The sequence below is a fragment of the Danio rerio genome, chromosome 8 (genome assembly GCF_052040795.2).
Source record: "Danio rerio strain M-AB ecotype USA chromosome 8, GRCz13ab, whole genome shotgun sequence".
NCBI lineage: Eukaryota > Metazoa > Chordata > Actinopteri > Cypriniformes > Danionidae > Danio > Danio rerio.
In genome coordinates, this window is record NC_141028.1 from 4,487,026 (window position 1) to 4,508,173 (window position 21,148).

At 41.9% G+C, this 21,148-nt stretch overlaps 1 protein-coding gene and 1 long non-coding RNA gene across 2 annotated transcripts; both read left to right on the forward strand.

Annotated features, from left to right (window-relative positions):
- The first annotated feature begins 452 nt into the window (after positions 1 to 452).
- LOC147842513 (uncharacterized) lies at positions 453 to 6,607 on the forward strand. The gene is made up of 2 exons (XM_087264136.2): positions 453 to 3,941; positions 4,023 to 6,607. The coding sequence occupies exons 1-2, from the start codon at positions 3,494 to 3,496 to the stop codon at positions 6,389 to 6,391; spliced, it is 2,817 nt and encodes a 938-aa protein (XP_087120262.1). The 5' UTR covers positions 453 to 3,493; the 3' UTR covers positions 6,392 to 6,607.
- Positions 6,608 to 9,403: 2,796 nt separating this feature from the next.
- On the forward strand, positions 9,404 to 19,833 carry LOC147842514 (uncharacterized). Its single transcript, XR_015497534.1, has 3 exons — positions 9,404 to 9,745; positions 11,543 to 11,798; positions 16,855 to 19,833. It is a non-coding gene; the product is annotated as an uncharacterized LOC147842514 (long non-coding RNA).
- Positions 19,834 to 21,148: the final 1,315 nt, after the last annotated feature.

Sequence of the window (21,148 nt, forward strand, 5' to 3'; positions counted from 1 at the left end):
ACGCGCGAATGAAGCGGGGTTTGACGCGCGAATGAAGCGGGGTTTGACGCGCGAATGTAGTGAGTAAATTTTTATACGCGAAATTTTTTAAAAATAATAATAATTTACACGCGATTAGCGCGATTTATCCACGTGTTCTGCGTCTGGTGTGAACACAGCATTAGCGTTTGGACCTGCATAGCTGCATAACTAACGCGCTCTGCGCTGGACTTTAGATCAGCTTTTAGTTGGTCACTAGTGCAATCTATTTCAGTTCATCAAAATAGCAATGCGTCAACAGCGCGCCTTAACACACCTCCTTTATAGACAGGACCGGACCACCCATGAGTCCACAAAGTGGCACAAATGGATTTGCTATTTAATCAATGTGTTGCAAAACATAAAAATTAGGGTTGCGCTGGTCTGAAAATAGCAACAAATCGTGCCAGACACGTCTTGCACCTTACCGTGCTCACTATATAGTGAGCACGGTAGCATTAGTCGGCAGGAGAAGCACTTTAGCAGCATCTAGAACAGCAGCCTGTAAGTACATTTAAGATTTGTTTCAGTTGTTGTGTATGGTTTGAGGACTTGTTTCCAGCTGTTTGTGTAAAGTTGTAGGACATTTAAACTTGCTTTCAGTTGTGTATAATACTAGAAGTTGTTTAGCCACTGTTTCCTTGGTTACTATAAGAGCTTGTGTAGCGAACGCAGACGCGGTTCGCGTCGTCCGCCTCAGTTTCGGCCCTTGTTTTGACTCGGGAGGCGTGTCCAAACGCCAGGTAACCACTATATAGTGAGCACGGTAGCATTAGTCGGCAGGAGAAGCACTTTAGCAGCATCTAGAACAGCAGCCTGTAAGTACATTTAAGATTTGTTTCAGTTGTTGTGTATGGTTTGAGGACTTGTTTCCAGCTGTTTGTGTAAAGTTGTAGGACATTTAAACTTGCTTTCAGTTGTGTATAATACTAGAAGTTGTTTAGCCACTGTTTCCTTGGTTACTATAAGAGCTTGTGTAGCGAACGCAGACGCGGTTCGCGTCGTCCGCCTCAGTTTCGGCCCTTGTTTTGACTCGGGAGGCGTGTCCAAACGCCAGGTAACCACTATATAGTGAGCACGGTAGCATTAGTCGGCAGGAGAAGCACTTTAGCAGCATCTAGAACAGCAGCCTGTAAGTACATTTAAGATTTGTTTCAGTTGTTGTGTATGGTTTGAGGACTTGTTTCCAGCTGTTTGTGTAAAGTTGTAGGACATTTAAACTTGCTTTCAGTTGTGTATAATACTAGAAGTTGTTTAGCCACTGTTTCCTTGGTTACTATAAGAGCTTGTGTAGCGAACGCAGACGCGGTTCGCGTCGTCCGCCTCAGTTTCGGCCCTTGTTTTGACTCGGGAGGCGTGTCCAAACGCCAGGTAACCACTATATAGTGAGCACGGTAGCATTAGTCGGCAGGAGAAGCACTTTAGCAGCATCTAGAACAGCAGCCTGTAAGTACATTTAAGATTTGTTTCAGTTGTTGTGTATGGTTTGAGGACTTGTTTCCAGCTGTTTGTGTAAAGTTGTAGGACATTTAAACTTGCTTTCAGTTGTGTATAATACTAGAAGTTGTTTAGCCACTGTTTCCTTGGTTACTATAAGAGCTTGTGTAGCGAACGCAGACGCGGTTCGCGTCGTCCGCCTCAGTTTCGGCCCTTGTTTTGACTCGGGAGGCGTGTCCAAACGCCAGGTAACCACTATATAGTGAGCACGGTAGCATTAGTCGGCAGGAGAAGCACTTTAGCAGCATCTAGAACAGCAGCCTGTAAGTACATTTAAGATTTGTTTCAGTTGTTGTGTATGGTTTGAGGACTTGTTTCCAGCTGTTTGTGTAAAGTTGTAGGACATTTAAACTTGCTTTCAGTTGTGTATAATACTAGAAGTTGTTTAGCCACTGTTTCCTTGGTTACTATAAGAGCTTGTGTAGCGAACGCAGACGCGGTTCGCGTCGTCCGCCTCAGTTTCGGCCCTTGTTTTGACTCGGGAGGCGTGTCCAAACGCCAGGTAACCACTATATAGTGAGCACGGTAGCATTAGTCGGCAGGAGAAGCACTTTAGCAGCATCTAGAACAGCAGCCTGTAAGTACATTTAAGATTTGTTTCAGTTGTTGTGTATGGTTTGAGGACTTGTTTCCAGCTGTTTGTGTAAAGTTGTAGGACATTTAAACTTGCTTTCAGTTGTGTATAATACTAGAAGTTGTTTAGCCACTGTTTCCTTGGTTACTATAAGAGCTTGTGTAGCGAACGCAGACGCGGTTCGCGTCGTCCGCCTCAGTTTCGGCCCTTGTTTTGACTCGGGAGGCGTGTCCAAACGCCAGGTAACCACTATATAGTGAGCACGGTAGCATTAGTCGGCAGGAGAAGCACTTTAGCAGCATCTAGAACAGCAGCCTGTAAGTACATTTAAGATTTGTTTCAGTTGTTGTGTATGGTTTGAGGACTTGTTTCCAGCTGTTTGTGTAAAGTTGTAGGACATTTAAACTTGCTTTCAGTTGTGTATAATACTAGAAGTTGTTTAGCCACTGTTTCCTTGGTTACTATAAGAGCTTGTGTAGCGAACGCAGACGCGGTTCGCGTCGTCCGCCTCAGTTTCGGCCCTTGTTTTGACTCGGGAGGCGTGTCCAAACGCCAGGTAACCACTATATAGTGAGCACGGTAGCATTAGTCGGCAGGAGAAGCACTTTAGCAGCATCTAGAACAGCAGCCTGTAAGTACATTTAAGATTTGTTTCAGTTGTTGTGTATGGTTTGAGGACTTGTTTCCAGCTGTTTGTGTAAAGTTGTAGGACATTTAAACTTGCTTTCAGTTGTGTATAATACTAGAAGTTGTTTAGCCACTGTTTCCTTGGTTACTATAAGAGCTTGTGTAGCGAACGCAGACGCGGTTCGCGTCGTCCGCCTCAGTTTCGGCCCTTGTTTTGACTCGGGAGGCGTGTCCAAACGCCAGGTAACCACTATATAGTGAGCACGGTAGCATTAGTCGGCAGGAGAAGCACTTTAGCAGCATCTAGAACAGCAGCCTGTAAGTACATTTAAGATTTGTTTCAGTTGTTGTGTATGGTTTGAGGACTTGTTTCCAGCTGTTTGTGTAAAGTTGTAGGACATTTAAACTTGCTTTCAGTTGTGTATAATACTAGAAGTTGTTTAGCCACTGTTTCCTTGGTTACTATAAGAGCTTGTGTAGCGAACGCAGACGCGGTTCGCGTCGTCCGCCTCAGTTTCGGCCCTTGTTTTGACTCTCGAGGCGTGTCCAGCTGAATTCAATCAGCTAGTGCTTTGGGGTTATATAAACAACTAGTTCACCGCGGCAGCGGTCGCGGCAGCCTCATGTGAAGACCGCCTCGTGTGAAGACCGACGAGGGTAAAGACCATCGACTCTACCTGCGCGACTCCACCGAGCAAAGACACCGACAAAGCACTTGAGTACTTTACTGTATTGTTTTACTTCACACTTATTTTTTGTTGTCAGTGCACTTTTATTATGTGTTTTCTAATTCCTGTTGTTACTAACACTCGCAAAACACGGGAGGTGCGCTGCAGGCGTAATCCTCACAACCTTCGTTCAATACATGTATCTACTATTTCACAACTCTCTCTCTCCGTGGGCCTCTGGAATTGTCAATCAGCTGTTAACAAGGCTGATTTTATTACCTCCATAGCTACATATTCTGACTATAATCTCATGGCTCTAACTGAGACCTGGTTGAGGCCGGAGGACACTGCTACACATGCTACTCTTTCTGCTAATTTCTCTTTTTCCCACACTCCTCGTCAGACAGGGAGAGGGGGTGGGACTGGACTACTAATTTCCAAAGAATGGAAATTTACTCTGATACCGTCCCTGCCAACAATCAGCTCCTTTGAATTCCATGCAGTCACCATTATCCACCCCTTCTACATAAATGTGGTTGTCATCTACCGCCCACCAGGTAAATTAGGTCACTTCCTAGATGAACTGGATGTTCTTCTCTCATCTTTTTCTAATTTTGCCACTCCCTTATTGGTGCTAGGTGACTTCAACATTTACGTTAACAAACCGCAAGCTGCAGACTTTCAGACTCTGCTTGCCTCTTTTGACCTAAAAAGAGCACCTACTTCTGCTACCCACAAATCAGGTAATCAGCTAGACCTTATTTACACACGACACTGCTTCACTGATCAAACAATAGTAACTCCACTACAAATATCTGATCATTTCCTTCTGTCTCTCAACATCCACATTACTCCTGAGCCGCCACACACTCCAACACTGGTTACCTTTCGCAGAAACCTACGATCTCTCTCACCCAATAGACTATCCACCATTGTTTCAGACTCTCTTCCTCCATCTCGCAAACTCACTGCACTTGATTCGAACAGTGCCACTAATACACTCTGCTCCACACTAGCATCATGTCTAGACCGATTATGTCCTCTTGCATCCAGGCCAGCCCGTGCCAGTCCTCCTGCACCCTGGCTCTCGGATGCTCTCCGTGAGCATCGCTCAAAACTTCGGGCTGCAGAGAGAATTTGGCGGAAAACTAAAAATCCTGCACATCTCTTAACATACCAAACTCTTCTGTCCTCTTTCTCAGCTGAGGTTACTTCTGCAAAGCAGACGTATTACCGTCTGAAAATCAACAATGCCACTAATCCTCGCCTACTTTTTAAAACATTTTCCTCCCTCCTCTATCCTCCTCCTCCACCCGCATCCTCCACACTTACTACTGATGACTTTGCTACATTCTTCTGCACCAAAACTGCAAAAATCAGTGCTCAATTTGCTGCACCTACAACAAACACGCAAGATACAACACCAACACCACACACACTCACCTCTTTTTCTCAGCTCTCTGAGTCTGAGGTGTCCAAACTTGTGCTATCTAGCCATGCAACCACCTGTCCACTCGATCCCATTCCCTCTCATCTCTTGCAAGCCATCTCTCCTGCAGTCATACCAACACTGACTCACATAATTAACACATCTCTTGACTCTGGTTTATTCCCCACTACATTTAAGCAGGCTAGGGTAACCCCACTGCTAAAGAAACCCAACCTGGACCATACGCTACTTGAAAACTACAGACCAGTATCCCTGCTTCCATTCATGGCCAAGATTCTGGAGAAAGTAGTGTTCAATCAAGTCCTGGACTTTCTTACTCAAAACAATCTCATGGACAACAAGCAATCCGGCTTTAAGAAAGGCCACTCAACTGAGACTGCCCTGCTCTCGGTCGTGGAGGATCTCAGACTGGCTAAAGCAGACTCTAAATCATCAGTCCTCATTTTGCTGGACTTGTCAGCTGCTTTTGACACTGTCAACCACCAGATCCTGCTATCTACGCTTGAGTCACTGGGCGTTGCGGGCACTGTTATACAATGGTTTAGATCTTACCTCTCTGACAGGTCATTCAGGGTGTCTTGGAGGGGAGAGGTGTCCAACCTACAGCATCTAAACACTGGGGTACCTCAAGGCTCTGTTCTTGGGCCACTTCTCTTCTCCATCTACACATCATCTCTAGGACCAGTCATCCAGAGACATGGATTCTCCTACCACTGCTATGCTGATGACACCCAGCTATACCTCTCTTTTCATCCTGATGATCCCTCGGTTCCAGCTCGTATCTCAGCCTGCCTGTTGGATATTTCACACTGGATGAAAGATCATCATCTTCAGCTGAACCTCGCAAAAACGGAAATGCTTGTAGTTTCTGCCAACCCGACTCTACACCATAACTTTTCAATCCAGATGGATGGGGCAACCATTACTGCATCCAAAATGGTGAAAAGCCTTGGAGTAACGATTGATGACCAACTAAACTTCTCTGACCACATTTCTAGAACTGCTCGATCGTGCAGATTTGCACTCTATAACATCAGAAAGATCCGACCCTTCTTATCTGAACATGCAGCTCAACTCCTTGTTCAAGCTCTTGTTCTCTCCAAACTGGATTACTGCAACTCTCTACTAGCTGGGCTTCCAGCTAACTCTATCAAGCCTCTTCAACTGCTCCAGAATGCAGCAGCACGAGTTGTCTTCAATGAACCTAAACGAGCACATGTCACTCCGCTGCTAGTCCGTTTGCACTGGCTGCCAGTTGCTGCTCGCATCAAATTCAAAACTCTGATGTTTGCCTACAAAGTGACTTCTGGCCTAGCACCTTCTTATCTGCACTCACTTCTGCAGATCTATGTGCCCTCCAGAAACTTGCGTTCTGTGAATGAACGTCGCCTCGTGGTTCCATCCCAAAGAGGGAAAAAATCACTTTCGCGAACGCTCACGCTCAATCTGCCCAGTTGGTGGAATGAACTCCCTAACTGCATCAGAACAGCAGAGTCACTCGCTATTTTCAAGAAACGACTAAAAACTCAACTATTTAGTCTCCACTTCACTTCCTAAGCTGCAATTGCCTCTTTGAATATCACACTAATTGTACAAAAAAAAAAAAAAAAAAAAAAAAACTACTAACACTTCCCTTCTTAGACTTTACAGACCTGAAACTTGCCTTTAGTACTTATTCATTGTTGCTCTTAGTTGTGTAAATTGCTTCCTTGTCCTCATTTGTAAGTCGCTTTGGATAAAAGCGTCTGCTAAATGACTAAATGTAAATGTAAATGTATTGTGCCAGGCAGGGCTTTACATTAACTTTTTTAATCACCGGCCAGCGTGGCTAGTAGTTTTCCAATGTTACTAGCCACGCTGCATTTTCACTAGCCACAATTTTGTTGTTGGGAAAATATATTTTATATGCTTAAATTTGACGTTGACATGCTAAAATTACTTGATTTAAATTTTGTGTTGTCCACATGCCTCCTCATTCATTTCACTTTTTGTGAGTCGAGTATGAGCTTGCTCAATGAGCATGAGCAAAGGAGTCATGGTTTCGTAATGTTATATTGCAATTAGTTTTTATTGCACATGACTTTTTAGAGCTCAAAATTAACGATTTACCAAATTTATCTCTATAACCACACTAAACAATAATTATTTCTTGGCCACATATTTTTAATGTGTCAAAACAAGCAAAATATAGCTGTATACTATACTTTTTATTCAACAAAACATTTCGTAAAAAAGAAAGAAAAGCAATTGACTTAATAATAATAATAAAAAATAATTATTGTCATGTATCAAAAATAAGCACGGTAATCTGTCGTGGCTAAAGATCTCTCAGATCACCAGTTAACTGCACATAAATGGAGAGTTCATATCCCATTAAAGCAATGTTATAAAAAAAGATAATTAAACCTCTTTAACAAAAATGAAAGCAAATAAAACCGTGAGCAAATGAAAGCAGGTGAAACATACTGTGTGTGATTATGAAAGGATGATCACATGCACACAGTTAACTTTTTAGGCAATTTAATAATCTGTTCAAAGTGAAAGCAACCAGTGCTGCTTACAAAAAGACACATTTTGAGCTCTTGAAAGCATCAGGACTGTGGAGGCATGTTCATCACCATCTTTCTAGTTTATTTGAAAGAGAACCGATGACAGTTGCGTTTCCAGAACCTGTTCCAGACACGGTTGCTTCACGATTCGGGAGCGCGCACGCTTTAAAGAGCCCATATTATACATGAAATAGGGTCATATCTTGGTTGTAAGGGTCTCCAACAACAGTCTAATATGCATGCAAGGTCAAAAAACACTTTCATGGTCTTATAATCTGCATTTAGTTTTACTTTATTATCCCAGCGACTCCTGTATGAATCGTCCAGTGATTCATTTGTTCCCAAACCCCTCCTTAGTGCGAAGCTAATCTGCGCTGATTGGACCAATGACAGCCTGTAGCGATTGGTCGACTGCCTTCAGTCAGAGTGAAAAGCCAAACAGCTAATCAGCAATATAAAAGTAATCACAGTTCACACACGCTCGATAGTGTAGGCGTGGATTTTAGCTGCCAGTGGGTCAATGTAAATGCAGACTATGGACTTGAAAATTCAGACGACTATTTTATTGAGCAAAAACTCCAAAAACTGTCGAGGAGATCACATAGCTTGTCTCACTCTGCTCTTTTTACAGACACAGACACACACACACACACACACACACACACACACATAAAAACACACACACACACACCTCCGGACGACAACGCGCGCGCACGCACACACACACACACACACACATACACACACACACACACACACACACACACACACACACACACACACACACACACCTCCGGACGACAGCGCACACACACACACACTACCCTCGTCCATGGAGCTCCGTAAATAAAGCAGCACGCGTCGCGTTTTAACGTGACTTTGCACGCGATAAGAGAATATAGCCAGTTAACCTGATACAGTACACGCGGTTACAAGTAACAAATCACAACTAAATACATTTGCAAGCTAGAATAAACGAGGCAACAACTTTAATCGCACGTACTTACACTTGAGAAATGGAGGAAGAAACCGATCCTGACGTCCAGCAGTAAGTTACTCTACTGATCCTTCCTTTAACAAACGCTGATGAAGTATTCTTTGTAGCATGTAGTTTGCAGAAGTTTCCAGTAGTTTCCAACTGCTTGGCTATAATGCTGATGTTTCATCTTTGGGTAGAGACTCAATATATCCATCTGCAGTGTGACTTCAATCGACCAGCATGTTTGTGTGCGTGTGTTTGTGGGTGTGTGTGTGTGTGTCTGGGTTTCTGCGTCAGAGGGCGGGGCCTCAGGTTTGAAATCTCCCGGGTTTGCGCGTGCACGTGAATAACTTGGTTTCGTTCGTACGTCATGGCGAAACACCTAATGACTCGGTATCAAGGCGACTCGTTTGAAGCACTATGAGTCGACTCTTTTATAGATGAATCAACCGTTTTAAACACTGTACACTAACAGATTTAAGCCTTAGCTGGATACTTCACTTCACTTAGAGCTGTGTTACACACTACATGGAGGGGAATTTTCAAAAACCCATAATATGGGCTCTTTAAGATAAATTGAGTAAATCCAATAAATCATTTGTTTGTTTGTTTTTCAGTGTATAAAGCAATGCTGCACACTTCTTCTCCAGGTAGGAATATTTACACTCCTGAAGTGTTTACTATCTTAAACGCATCAAAGGCCCGAAACCCTGCGCCGGCCCTTTCCGTCTGACATTACTGAATAAAAGATCGTCTCTCTTCTCTTCAGTAGGCAGGTCTTCTGAAAGGATAATCACTCCTCCTCTTTATTCTGCCTTTTTCCTCTTTTCCTGGAGCCCAGAGAAACAGGAGCAGAGGGAACGTGCACACCGGCTGGGTGAACCCGGGGTCAGAGGTCAGCCGTTTAATGGGGAGGTTCAAACGTTGCTCAAAGCGGATAGGAGTGCGAAGGTGTCATTAATGCCGAGCAGGAATGTTCCAATAAAAACAGCACTTCCTCATGCAAAGCTGCCCATAAAAGAGCACAATAAATATCTCATTAGACTGATAGCTGCTGGATCTGTGTGTGTGTGGATAGAGCGAGACGTCTCGAATGCTGCGCGACAACATCCGCTAACAAGATACAGCACGCTCACCTTTTATGGATGAAGCCAAAATGTGTCATATTTCCAGAGACGGTGAAATCCGAAGAATCTGCATTGCAAATGAAGCTTATTGTTCTTTATGGGCCATCTCACGTTGACTTATGCGGTGACATTGCCGGTGGCTGAGATATGAAAGACATGCACAGACTCTTGTGTGGCGTGAAATATGTCTGCGGACCTGAAAGGATAACTGTTCAAATCAGTTCTGTTCATGGATGTGCTCATGGTGGTCTTTATTGTGAGTGATTTCAATTTGTTTCAGTATTCTCATATCTTGTTTGATTCGTTTGTGATTTTGTGGTATTATTAAATTCGTAAATTGGAGCAATTCCTTTGTATTTGAGTCAAAACTCATTGATTCAAAGGATCCACTCAGACTGAGTCTCCAGTTTAATGAGTCATTCAAATGATCCGATCAGAGCAAGTCTCCAGGTATTGACTCACTGATTTAAAAGATTCACTGTGATTCAGTAGTTCAGATGATTTGGTCAGAGTGAGTCTCTGGTTAATTTGTCTCCAGTTAATGATTTACTGATTCAATCAAAGCGAGTCTCCTGTTAATGTTTTTACTTATGCTCATTGAATGATTTGAATCATTTAAATGTTAGCTAACAATTAAATGATTCAAATGATCAAGTGAGGTTAAGTCTCAGGTTATTGACTCACTTGATCCATCTGATCCAGTCAGTGCAAATCTACAGTTAATGATTCAGATTAAAGCAAATTTCCAATTTTAATGACTGCATGTTGTAGGAGGCAGAACTGAAGCAGAGAGGATTCAAAAGGAAAAAAAGGCTTTTGTTTAGTTTTTGTTACATTAATATTGGATTAAAATCCCTTTACATCCTTATCCTGTACAGTTTTGTTGTCTGAGTGGCGGATGTTTTGAACTGAAACGGTCCTGTGGTCTACTACAGTGGACATGCTGTAAAATTAAAAAGGAAAACAAAATGTAAAAACTCTAAATTGTAGGGGTTTTTTTAACCCAAAGGATGTAGGAAATCACAGAAAAAAAAAGAAAAAAAAGAAAAAAATTATTCTTCAGGTCTCAGGAGGATATCCAGCAGGCTACAGACACATTTGTTTTAATACATAACCTACTACAAATTAAAACCATTAACCGAGGCTATATATTTTCGTTTTCACAAGCTTTGGACATGAAACGTAAATTCCTAAATTTCTATAGCTTTTGTCATGAGCCACAAGTTAAATAATTAACTTCATTATTTCATTTTCTTGTCGGCTTAGTCCCTTTATCAATCCGGGGTCGCCGCTGCGGAATGAACCGCCAACTTATCCAGAGAAGGTAGGGAGAACATGCAAACTCCACACAGAAACGCCAACTGAGCCGAGGTTTGAACCAGTGACCATCTTGCTGTGAGGCGACAGCACTACCTACTGCGCCACTGCCTCGCCCAAATAATTAACTTGTTTAAGGAAAGAGTTTTTTTGTTTTGAAAAAACAAACCCATATTTTTACTCATCTAAAAAAAAAAATAATAATAATAAAAAATATATATATATATGAGTATTTAGATGATTTTGATTGTAAACAAGACAAAAACTTTAAGGTAAGAAACCCATTTTTGGCAGTGCCCCATGACATGGACCCACACATGTAAATACATGTATATAAACACATGCATGTGTGCTGAAAGCATCTGGCTCCAGCAGAAAACTCCCTCTCTCCCTTCCTCTCCGCTTCTCTTCTCCTCCACTTCTCCTGGTTTATCTAAACAAGCCGGACTAATCCCAACTATCAGGGGATGCTCTGTCAAAACGTGCGGCAGGGGCCCTAAGGCGAGCAGAGCCGGTGAGCAGCGTGCGAGGCTCAGCCAGCTCACCAGTGACAGAGCAGAGGGGCCAGATTAGCATAATGCCTATCCGAGAGAGAGTGTGTGTGTGTGTGTGTGATGGATAGTGAGAGGGAGCGTGTTTTTGTTGTGTGTGTGAGAGACAGAGCAAAAGCATATATGTTGAACATGCATGCATTTACTTGAGTTTGCAATGACCTGACGGCGTGTCTTGTGTTTAGGTCAACACCATGCATGCTTGCAACTTTTTTTTCGCCCCATCCAGCCGTCTGGCTCTGCGGGGCGGGGAAAACACTCTGACCGCACCTACGGAAGCAGAGAGAGTGATGGAGAGAGTCTGAATATTCATGTCCTGGGCCCTCAGCACCACCCAAACCCCCCTAAAAATCCTCGGCTGCTCTACCCCAGCGACATGCTCCAGGTTAAGGCCAACTCCAAAAGAGACACAGGCTGCAGAGAAGAAGGGATTAGTGAGAGGTTTGATGAATGGCTCTTCCTTTTTTCCTTAGCCCGCATTTCCTGAAATTAGAACATCTCATTTTTTGGTTTTACTATTATAATTCTGATCTGATTCAATGGGTGAACGCATGATTCAATGTGTTGATTTGTGTATTGCACATAGACAAATTGACAAAGTATCATACACCTGGCACCAGGGCTTTACATTAAACCCCGCCAAATGCGGGTGGATTTCAGCTTTGGCGGGTTAGACAGACAATCCCACTAGCCACTTTGGCTGGTTGAAAATAATTTTAAAATTTTAGCTTTCCTAAAAGCAGGGTTCGACAATATAATATGCATGCAAATGTGATCTTAGAATCGAGAAGTAAAATAATTGTGATCAAGCGAGCAGAAGAAAGCAAGTGAATACCAAATGAGAGGAGGATGATCTCTCGCGCTAACAGCTGATGTGATGCGTGCGACTGCTTAAAGAGCCTATATTATGGGTTTTTGAAAATTCCCCTCCATGTAGTGTGTAACACAGCTCTAAGTGAAGTGAAGTATCCAGCTAAGGCTTAAATCTGTAAGAGTACAGTGTTTAAAACGGTTGATTCATCTAAAAAAAGAGTCGACTCATAGTGCTTCAAACGAGTCGCCTTGATACCGAGTCATTAGGTGTTTCGCCATGACGTACGAACGAAACCAAGTTATTCATGTGTACGCGCAAACCCGGGAGATTTCAAACCTGAGGCCCCGCCCTCTGATGCAGAAACCCAGACACACACACACACACCCACAAACACACGCACACAAACATGCTGGTCGATTGAAGTCACACTGCAGATGGATATTATATCGAGTCTCTTCCCAAAGATGAAACCTCAGCATTATAGCCAAGCAGTTGGAAACTACTGGAAACTTCTGCAAACTACATGCTACAAAGAATACTTCATCAGCGTTTGTTAAAGGAAGGATCAGTAGAGTAACTTACTGCTGGACGTCAGGATCGGTTTCTTCCTCCATTTCTCAAGTGTAAGTACGTGCGATTAAAGTTGTTGCCTCGTTGACTCTAGCTTGCAAATGTATTTAGTTGTGATTTGTTACTTGTAACCGCGTGTACTGTATCAGGTTAACTGGCTATATTCTCTTATCGCGTGCAAAGTCACGTTAAAACGCGACGCGTGCTGCTTTATTTACGGAGCTCTGTGGACGAGGGTAGTGTGTGTGCGCGTGCGCTGTCGTCTGGAGGTATGTGTGTGTGTTTGTGTGTGTGTGCGCGCGTTGTCGTTCGGAGGTGTGTGTGTGCGCGCGCGCAAGGACGAGGGCAATGTGTGTGTGTGTGTGTGTGTGTGTGTGTGTGTGTGTGTGTGTGTGTCTGTGTGAAAAGAGCAGAGTGAAACAAGCTATGTGATCTCCTCGACAGTTTTTGGAGTTTTTGCTCAATAAAATAGTCGTCTGAATTTTTAAGTCCATAGTCTGCATTTACATTGACCCACTGGCAGCTAAAATCCACGCCTTCACTATCGAGCGTGTGTGAACTGTGATTACTTTTATATTGCTGATTAGCTGTTTGGCTTTTCACTCTGACTGAAGGCAGTCGACCAATCGCTACAGGCTGTCATCGGTCCAATCAGCGCAGATTAGCTTCGCGCTAAGGAGGGGTTTGGGAACAAATGAATCACTGGACGATTCATACAGGAGTCGCTGGGATAATTAGGTAAAAATAAATGCAGATTATAAGACCATGAAAGTGTTTTTTGACCTTGCATGCATATTAGACTGTTGTTGGAGACCCTTACAACCAAGATATGACCCTATTTCATGTATAATATGGGCTCTTTAAGGTAAGTGGTTGCGAATAATTTAAAGTAGGGGAAATAAGTAGTGAGCATGCCATACTTTTTCTCAGAAAACATATTTCTAAAGGTGCCACTGGCTTAATTTTTTCCCAAGATGCTGGTAACAATCAAAAAATTCATATATGTGTAACCCCGCCAGTTCTATGCCACCTAACCTGCTCCGAGCTGGTCTCGAACCGGTGATCTTCTGCATGGGAGTCGGTTGCTCTGGCCGCGCGGCAGCCGCCAATAGTTAAGCTTAACTTTCCTTAACTTTTCCCATTCATTCTCTATGGAAGTGCTTAACACTACGGATGCAATATACTTTTGGCCACATGTTGATTATTTGGAGCTGTTTCTTCATTTCCGTCGCAGGGAATTTAAAAAGCCCAGTGTTGACAGTAGGAAAGGTGTATCTTTTGTCTCTTTAAAGGTGTATTTATTGCATCTTTATGCAAAATGATCATTTATTTTATGTTAAATGTACTTAAAGTATGTAGATGAAAAGAAAATACAAATTGGTTTTATATTATTTGTGGCCGAGACGGAATTAATAATTTTGTGTATTTTACTTGTCCCGCCTTCCTTCGTTCCTATTGGCTAGACCGCGCTCTACACCTACATGCGACTGGCCGGCGGCAGGAGGCTAAAGATCATGGGCTCTATTTTGACGGTCCATGCGCAGAGCTCAAAACGCAGGGCGCAAACGCTTTCAGGTCAGGTGTCAGGACGCGTTTTTGTTAATTTAAGGAAATTTAAGGGAAATCTGCCTTACGCTGTGACGCATAGTCTAAAAGGGTTGAGTTTATTTTTTTGATAAGTTATAGGTGTGTTTTGAGAATAAACCAATCAGAGTCTCATCTCCCATTCCCTTTAAGAGCCAGCTGCGTCGCGCCAAGAGCGCATTCGCTATTTACAGGACGCAAAGTAAGTCTAAGTGGAAAAAATTAGCATTTCACAAGCAAACAGTTAACAATTTTTTAACAGAAAACTGTTAAACAGAGCATCTACTGCGTGAGAATGAGAGATAATGGATCACTTTCACTTTCGCTCTTGGATCGGGAAACCTTTACGCACAGACATCAATTAGTCTATAAATAATTAATTGCGTTTGTTAAGCGCAAATATTCGTATCATAACTATTTCTAAATTCAGTTCTAATTTCCAGCAAACGAATAAATGAACAATAATAACAAAATGAGCTCAAAAACCTGAGTTATATCCTAAAACACATGCTGTGCCCCATATGGTCTAAAACCTGACAGGTGGGCAAATCTAAGCTTGTTTTTAATAAAACAAATATAAATATGGATATAATAAATAATACTGCTAATAATAATAACATTATACAAAAGCAAATTGTTATGAATGAACTGAAATAGCCTCCCGAGATGAAGAAGACATAAAAGCAGTGATTTTTCATATTTATGTAGGCTAGAAAATAATATGTTTTGTAATATTTTAATCCTTTATATTTATATCCTATATCTATTCTTATTATATCCTATATATATCCTTAATATTTACATGTTTTCATATGTAAAGATATTTGCCTATTGCTCTCTTGTGCGTATTAAGCCGTGTGTAAGCGAGGCGCAACTCTGCGCCGGAGTTTAGACCGGGTTAGTTTTTGTCTAATAAAAAATCTATTATAGTTTCTCAAAATAGCAACGCGCCAGCGGTCCGCCTCAGAACGCTTCCTTTTTAGACCAGAACGCCTATGGGCGCACAAATGAGCGCTAATGCATTTGCTATTTAAACAGCGTAGCGCAACGCCTCAAATCAACTCTTGCGCCAAGCTGAAACTACCAAAAGACTATTGCGCCGCGCCTTGCGCCACACTGCGCCGGGTGTATGATAGGGCCCCATGGCTTCTAGCATCTGTCACTAGAGCACCTTTAGAGGTCAGAGGAGTGAGATTTACCTGCACAGCACTTACTTGCTGGCCTCTGCTGCCCTAGTAATCAAGTAAACTGGTTAAGTAATGATGTTTAAACAATTTGTCTAGTTTTAAGATCTGTAAGAGGACAAACTTATGCCGAGTTCAGACTGCATGATTTTCAAACTAGTCGTGTCACAGATGTTTTCACACTGCATGACTATCTGGGCTGGCGTTTCGTCGCTGCTTTGTTTACACTGCAAGATGGATCAGCGACTGGGACTTTCACATTGCATGACTTTACTATAGGAAGAATCGCTGACAACTTCGTCCAAACTACGTCTCAGCCAAAAACATGTAGTATATCTTTTGTTATTAACTACATAATGAGAAAGAAGCCTTTAATGGGGTAGAACATGTACATGTTTGCTCACCTGGGTTTAAAGGGAATTAGCCATTTCTCCTCAACGTTGATAATAAACGAATTTCTTTCTGTATGAAACGTCAAACAGACACGGTTGCTCCTGAGTCCTGTCAAACCTCCACTAGTTTTCCTCCATTTCGTGGGTCCAAATAAACCGAAAAAGAGCGCTTTTAACTTCTCCCCCAGCCTCCCGCTGGCCTGCAGCAGGTATACACACACGCACACACAAGTGAAAGCTGCTCTCTCATTGGCTGTAGGCGATCGCTGATGTTATTTTCAGTCAAAACTCAATTCACACGGCATGATTTGAATCGCCGACAGCTCCAGATATTCAGCACGCCAAATATCTCACAGGCATTGGCGACTCATCGGCGATTCTCTCAGATCGCGTCTTTGATCGTTCATACTGTGTGATTGTCACTCACGTGCACGAGCAGCGATTTGCCTGTGATTTCAGGCATTTGTCGGCGATTTCTCAAAACCTGTCGGCGAGCCAAAATCAGGGCTAAAATCACGCAGTCTGAACTAGGCATTAGACAAGAAGAGAAAAAAAAATTTCATCGTGAACTGAACAAATGTCCATTCCAGCACATCTCAATATACAGCTTTTCTTTCAAAAGGAAATTAATTATGGCAGTCAAACATTGTCTAAGATCATTTTTGTATCTAGTTTGACCAATCTTTCCACAAAATATAAAATAATTATACAGACCGGCGGGGTTACACTAAACCTAAATTGCTCCAGTCCCGTGTTTTGGAGCGTGTTGCAGGTTTAAATGACAAGAAAGGATGGATATTTACAAATTAAATGAAGTTGACCAGACAAAACATGAACTATTTTGTGTTCATATTGTCTACAAAATGCAATATACAAGGCTAAGTAAATTTAGAAATCACTACTTTCTTTTTTATTTGCGTTATCCATACTGTCCCAACTTTTTCTGATTTTAGGGTTGTAAGAAGAGAAGAGAAAAGAAGAAACAGTGATGAACAGAGTAAGAAGAGGAGAAAAGAAGAAGAAGAGCAGAGAAGAAAATAAGAAGACATGAGCAAAGAAGTAAAATAACAATAGAATGATAAGAAGAGGAAAGAAAAGTAGAAAAGAGGAAAATAAGAAGTGTAAAAGGAGAAGAAGAAGCGAAGGAGGAAAAAAGAGAAGAGGAGAGTGTGTCTCGGGAGAGGAGAGGTGATGTCAGTGTATGAAAGTGATTTCACAGGTTCTCTTATGAAGCCGTTCTCCAGCGACGAGCAGCAGCTTCAGGTTTCACTGCAGCACAAACACACACTGAACACTGTAGCACACACACTAAACACTGCTGACAAACAGGCGTGAAGGAGGGCAGCTGGTGGGGCAGCCCTCTCAGGACCCCTCAGGACCCTGCCGGAAACACAGGTGCTAGAAAACAGCAGCCGTCACTTCTTAAAGATCCTCTCATTCTGGCCTTCAGCGCTCACAGAAACCCGATACACACGTCAGACGCTCACACACACACATTAGTGAGAAACACACATCAGATGCTTACACACACATTAGTGGGAAACACACATCAGATGCTCACACACACACACACACACACACACACACACACTGCAAACCTGTTGCACTTGCAGATCTTTACTGATGATCTGCCCTGCACAAATCTAATGTGTGTTTTTGCTTTGCATTACTAATATCTAATGTTTTTAACAATTATTTTACATTTACATCATCATTCATTCAATTTCCTTCAGCTTAGTCCCTTTATTCATTAGGAGTCACCACCGTGGAATGAACCACCAACTATTCCACTTGTGTTTTACACCAGGGATCACCGATCTCGGTCCTGGAGGGCCGGTGTCCCTACAGGGTTTAGCTCCAACTTGCCTCAACACACCTGCCTGGATGTTTCAAGTATACCTATACCTTGATTCGCTTGTTCAGGTGTGTTTGATTGGGTTGGAGCTAAAATCTGCAGGACACAGACCCTACAGGATTAAATTTGTTGACCCCTGTTTTACACAGTCAATGCCTTTGCAGCTTTAGCCAAGCACTGGGAAACACCCATGCACACTCATTCACACACATACATTCATACACAACGGCTAGTTTAGTTAATCAATTCCCCGATAGCGCACATGTTTGGACTGTAAGGGGAAGCACCTGGAGGAAACCCACGCCAACACGGGGAGAACATGCAAACTCCACACAGAAATGAAAACTGACCAAGCCAGGACTCGAACCAGTGGCCTTCTTGCTGTGAGGCCACTAGTGCTAAAAACTAAGCCACCCTTTACATTTACTTGAGAAGCCCAAATGGTGTTTTCTATAAAAAAAAGAATAATAATAATTTTAAATGGGGTGAAGCAGTGGCGCAGTAGGTAGTGCTGTCGCCTCACAACAAGAAGGTTGCTGGTTCGAGTCTAGGCTCAGTTGGCTTTTCTTTGTGGAGTTTGCATGTTCTCCCTGCGTTCGCGTGGGTTTCCTCCGGGTGCTCCGGTTTCCCCCACAGTCCAAAGACATGTGGTACAGGTGAATTGGGTAAGGTAAATTATCAGTAGTGTGTGTGTGGATGTTTCCCAGAGATGGGTTGCGGCTGGAAGGGGATCCACTGCGTAAAAACTTGCTGAATAAGTTGGCGGTTCATTCCGTTGTGGCGACCCCAGGTTAATAAAGGGACTCAGCCGACAAGTAAATGAATGAATGAATGAATGTTAAAAGGCCTCGGTCAACAGCTGTGCATACGCTACACACTGTAAAAATAACTGTTGATGAACAGTTTCCATGTTTTGTGATTCACAAATGTTTATTTACGGTTCTGAAGTGCATTATGTGATGTTGATCTCTGCTCTGTCGACTTTTAATGTTGAAAAGTCAACTCTACAGTTTAACAAAGTGACTTTGATTAACATTTTAGTCATTTGAAATGATATAAGCAGGGCTTTTACACCCGCCAACCCGCCAAATGCGGGTAGATTTCAGCTCTGGCGGGTTAGACAGACACCTCCACTAGCCACTTTGGCTGGTTGGAAATCATTTTTAAATTGTAGTGTTCTTAAAATCAGGGTTGGACAATAAGCATGGCCCAATATTCGTGCAAATGTGATCTTAGAATCGAGAAGCACCATGACTGAAAAAAAAAAACTGTTCGCGCGAGCAAAACAGCAAAAAAGAAGGTAAATACCGAACGAGAGGATGATCACTCGCGAGCGCAGGTGATGTGATGTGCGCGACTGTTGAAAAGCGTGCACGCTCCCGTTTACTTGCGCACTGCTGAGAGGACTAGAGGAAGCACAAATGGTGGGATCGGTTCCCTTTGAAATAGACTGGACAAACAGTGATGATCGTGCACCCACAGTCCTGCTGCTTTCAAAAACTTAAGATAAAAAAATACACATATTCATTTGTTAGCAGCAGCAGTCACTGCTTTCATTCGAATTATTCTTTGAACAGATTATTAACAGGCCTATATTAACCATGTGCGCGTGATCATCCTTTCATTATCAAACACAGTATGTTTCACCTGATTACTTTTGCTTACGGTTATTTTTGTTAATATGGTTTAATTACAATGACATTGCTTTAATAGGAGATTACTCCCCGTTTATGTGTAGTTAACTGCTGATCTGGGACTTTTAGCCAGGACAGATTACTGTGCATATTTTAGATACATGACAATACTTCTTTTTTTTTTAAATATTACGTTTTTTTTTTTTTTTTAAAGAAAAGTTTAATTGAATTAAAAAGTGCATCTAAACAGCTTTATTTTCCTTGTTTTGACACATTAAAACATTGTGGCTAAAATACTTATTTGGTGTGGTGTGGATGGATGGATGGATAGATGGATGGATGGAAAAAAGCATAATATGGATTAATAAAAGGATGGATAGAAAAAATGGCAAAACAGATGGATGGTTGAAAATATGGCAAAATGGATAGATGGAATAATCTGGAAAGAAAGAAAGAAAGAAAGAAAGAAAGAAAGAAAGAAAGAAAGAAAGAAAGGAAATAAAGAAAGAAAAATAGATAGTGTGAATGCAGTATGAAACATTGGGCCCTATCATACACCCAGCGCAGTGTGGCGCAAGGCGTGGCGCAATATTCTTTTGGTAGTTTCAGCTTGGCGCAAGAGTTGTTTTGAGGTGTTGCGCTACGCTGTTTAAATAGCAAATGCATTTGCGCTCATTTGTGCGCCCATAGGCGTTCTGGTCTAAAAAGGAAGGTGTTCTGAGGCGGACTGCTGGCGCGTTGCTATTTTGAGAAACTATAATAGATTTTTCAATAGACCAAAACAAACCCGGTCTAAAGTCCAGCCTCGCTTACACACTGCTTAATACACAAAGGAAGATGTAGAGCATTACGCAAATATCTTTACGTATGAAAAAAATAAAATATTCAGGATATATATAGGATATAATAAGAATATATATAGGATATAAATATAAAGGATTAAAATATTACAAAACATATTATTTTCTAGCCTACATAAATATGAAAACCACAGTTATTTTCCCTTCTTTATCTCGGGAGGCTTTTTCAGTTCATTCATAACTATTTGCTTTTGTGTAATGTTATTATTATTAACAGTATTATTTATTATATGCATATTTATATTTGTTTTATTAAAACAAGCTTAGATTTGCCCACCTGTCAGGTTTTAGACCATATGGGGCACAGCATGTGTTTTAGGATATAACTCAGGTTTTTGAGCACATTTTGTTATTATTGTTCATTTATTCGTTTGCTAGAAATTAGAACTGAATTTAGAAATAGTTTTGAAATGAATATTTGCGCTTAACAAACGTAATTAATTATTTATAGGCTAATTGTGCTTAAAGGTTTCCCTATCCACGAGCGAAAGTGAAAGTAGATAATTTATCTCTCATTCTCAGTAGATGCTCTGTTTAACAGTTTTCTGTAAAAAAAAAAAACAAAACTGTTAACTGGTAACTGTTTGCTTGTGAAATGCTCAGTTTTTCCACTTACACTTACTTTACGTTGTGTAAATAGCAAATGCGCTTACGGCGTGACGCAAGGCTCTTAAAGGGAATGAGAGATGAGACTCTGATTGGTTTATTCTCAAAACACACCTATAACTCATTAAGAAAATAAACTCAATCCTTTTAGACCATGCGCCATGGCACAATGTGGATTTTCCTGTCCTTAAATTAGCAAAAATGCGTCCTGACACACCCTGAAAGCGTTTGGGCCTGAGTTTTGCACTTTGCGCATGGACCGTCAAAATAGAGCACAAAATATTATTATTTC

Bases quoted from the DNA above. Each gene is read 5' to 3' on its own strand.
- LOC147842513 (XM_087264136.2), top strand. From the start codon at position 3,494: ATGTGTTTTCTAATTCCTGTTGTTACTAACACTCGCAAAACACGGGAG. The intron at 3,942-4,022 runs GTAAATTAGGTC...TATTGGTGCTAG, and splicing joins TGTCATCTACCGCCCACCAG to GTGACTTCAACATTTACGTT.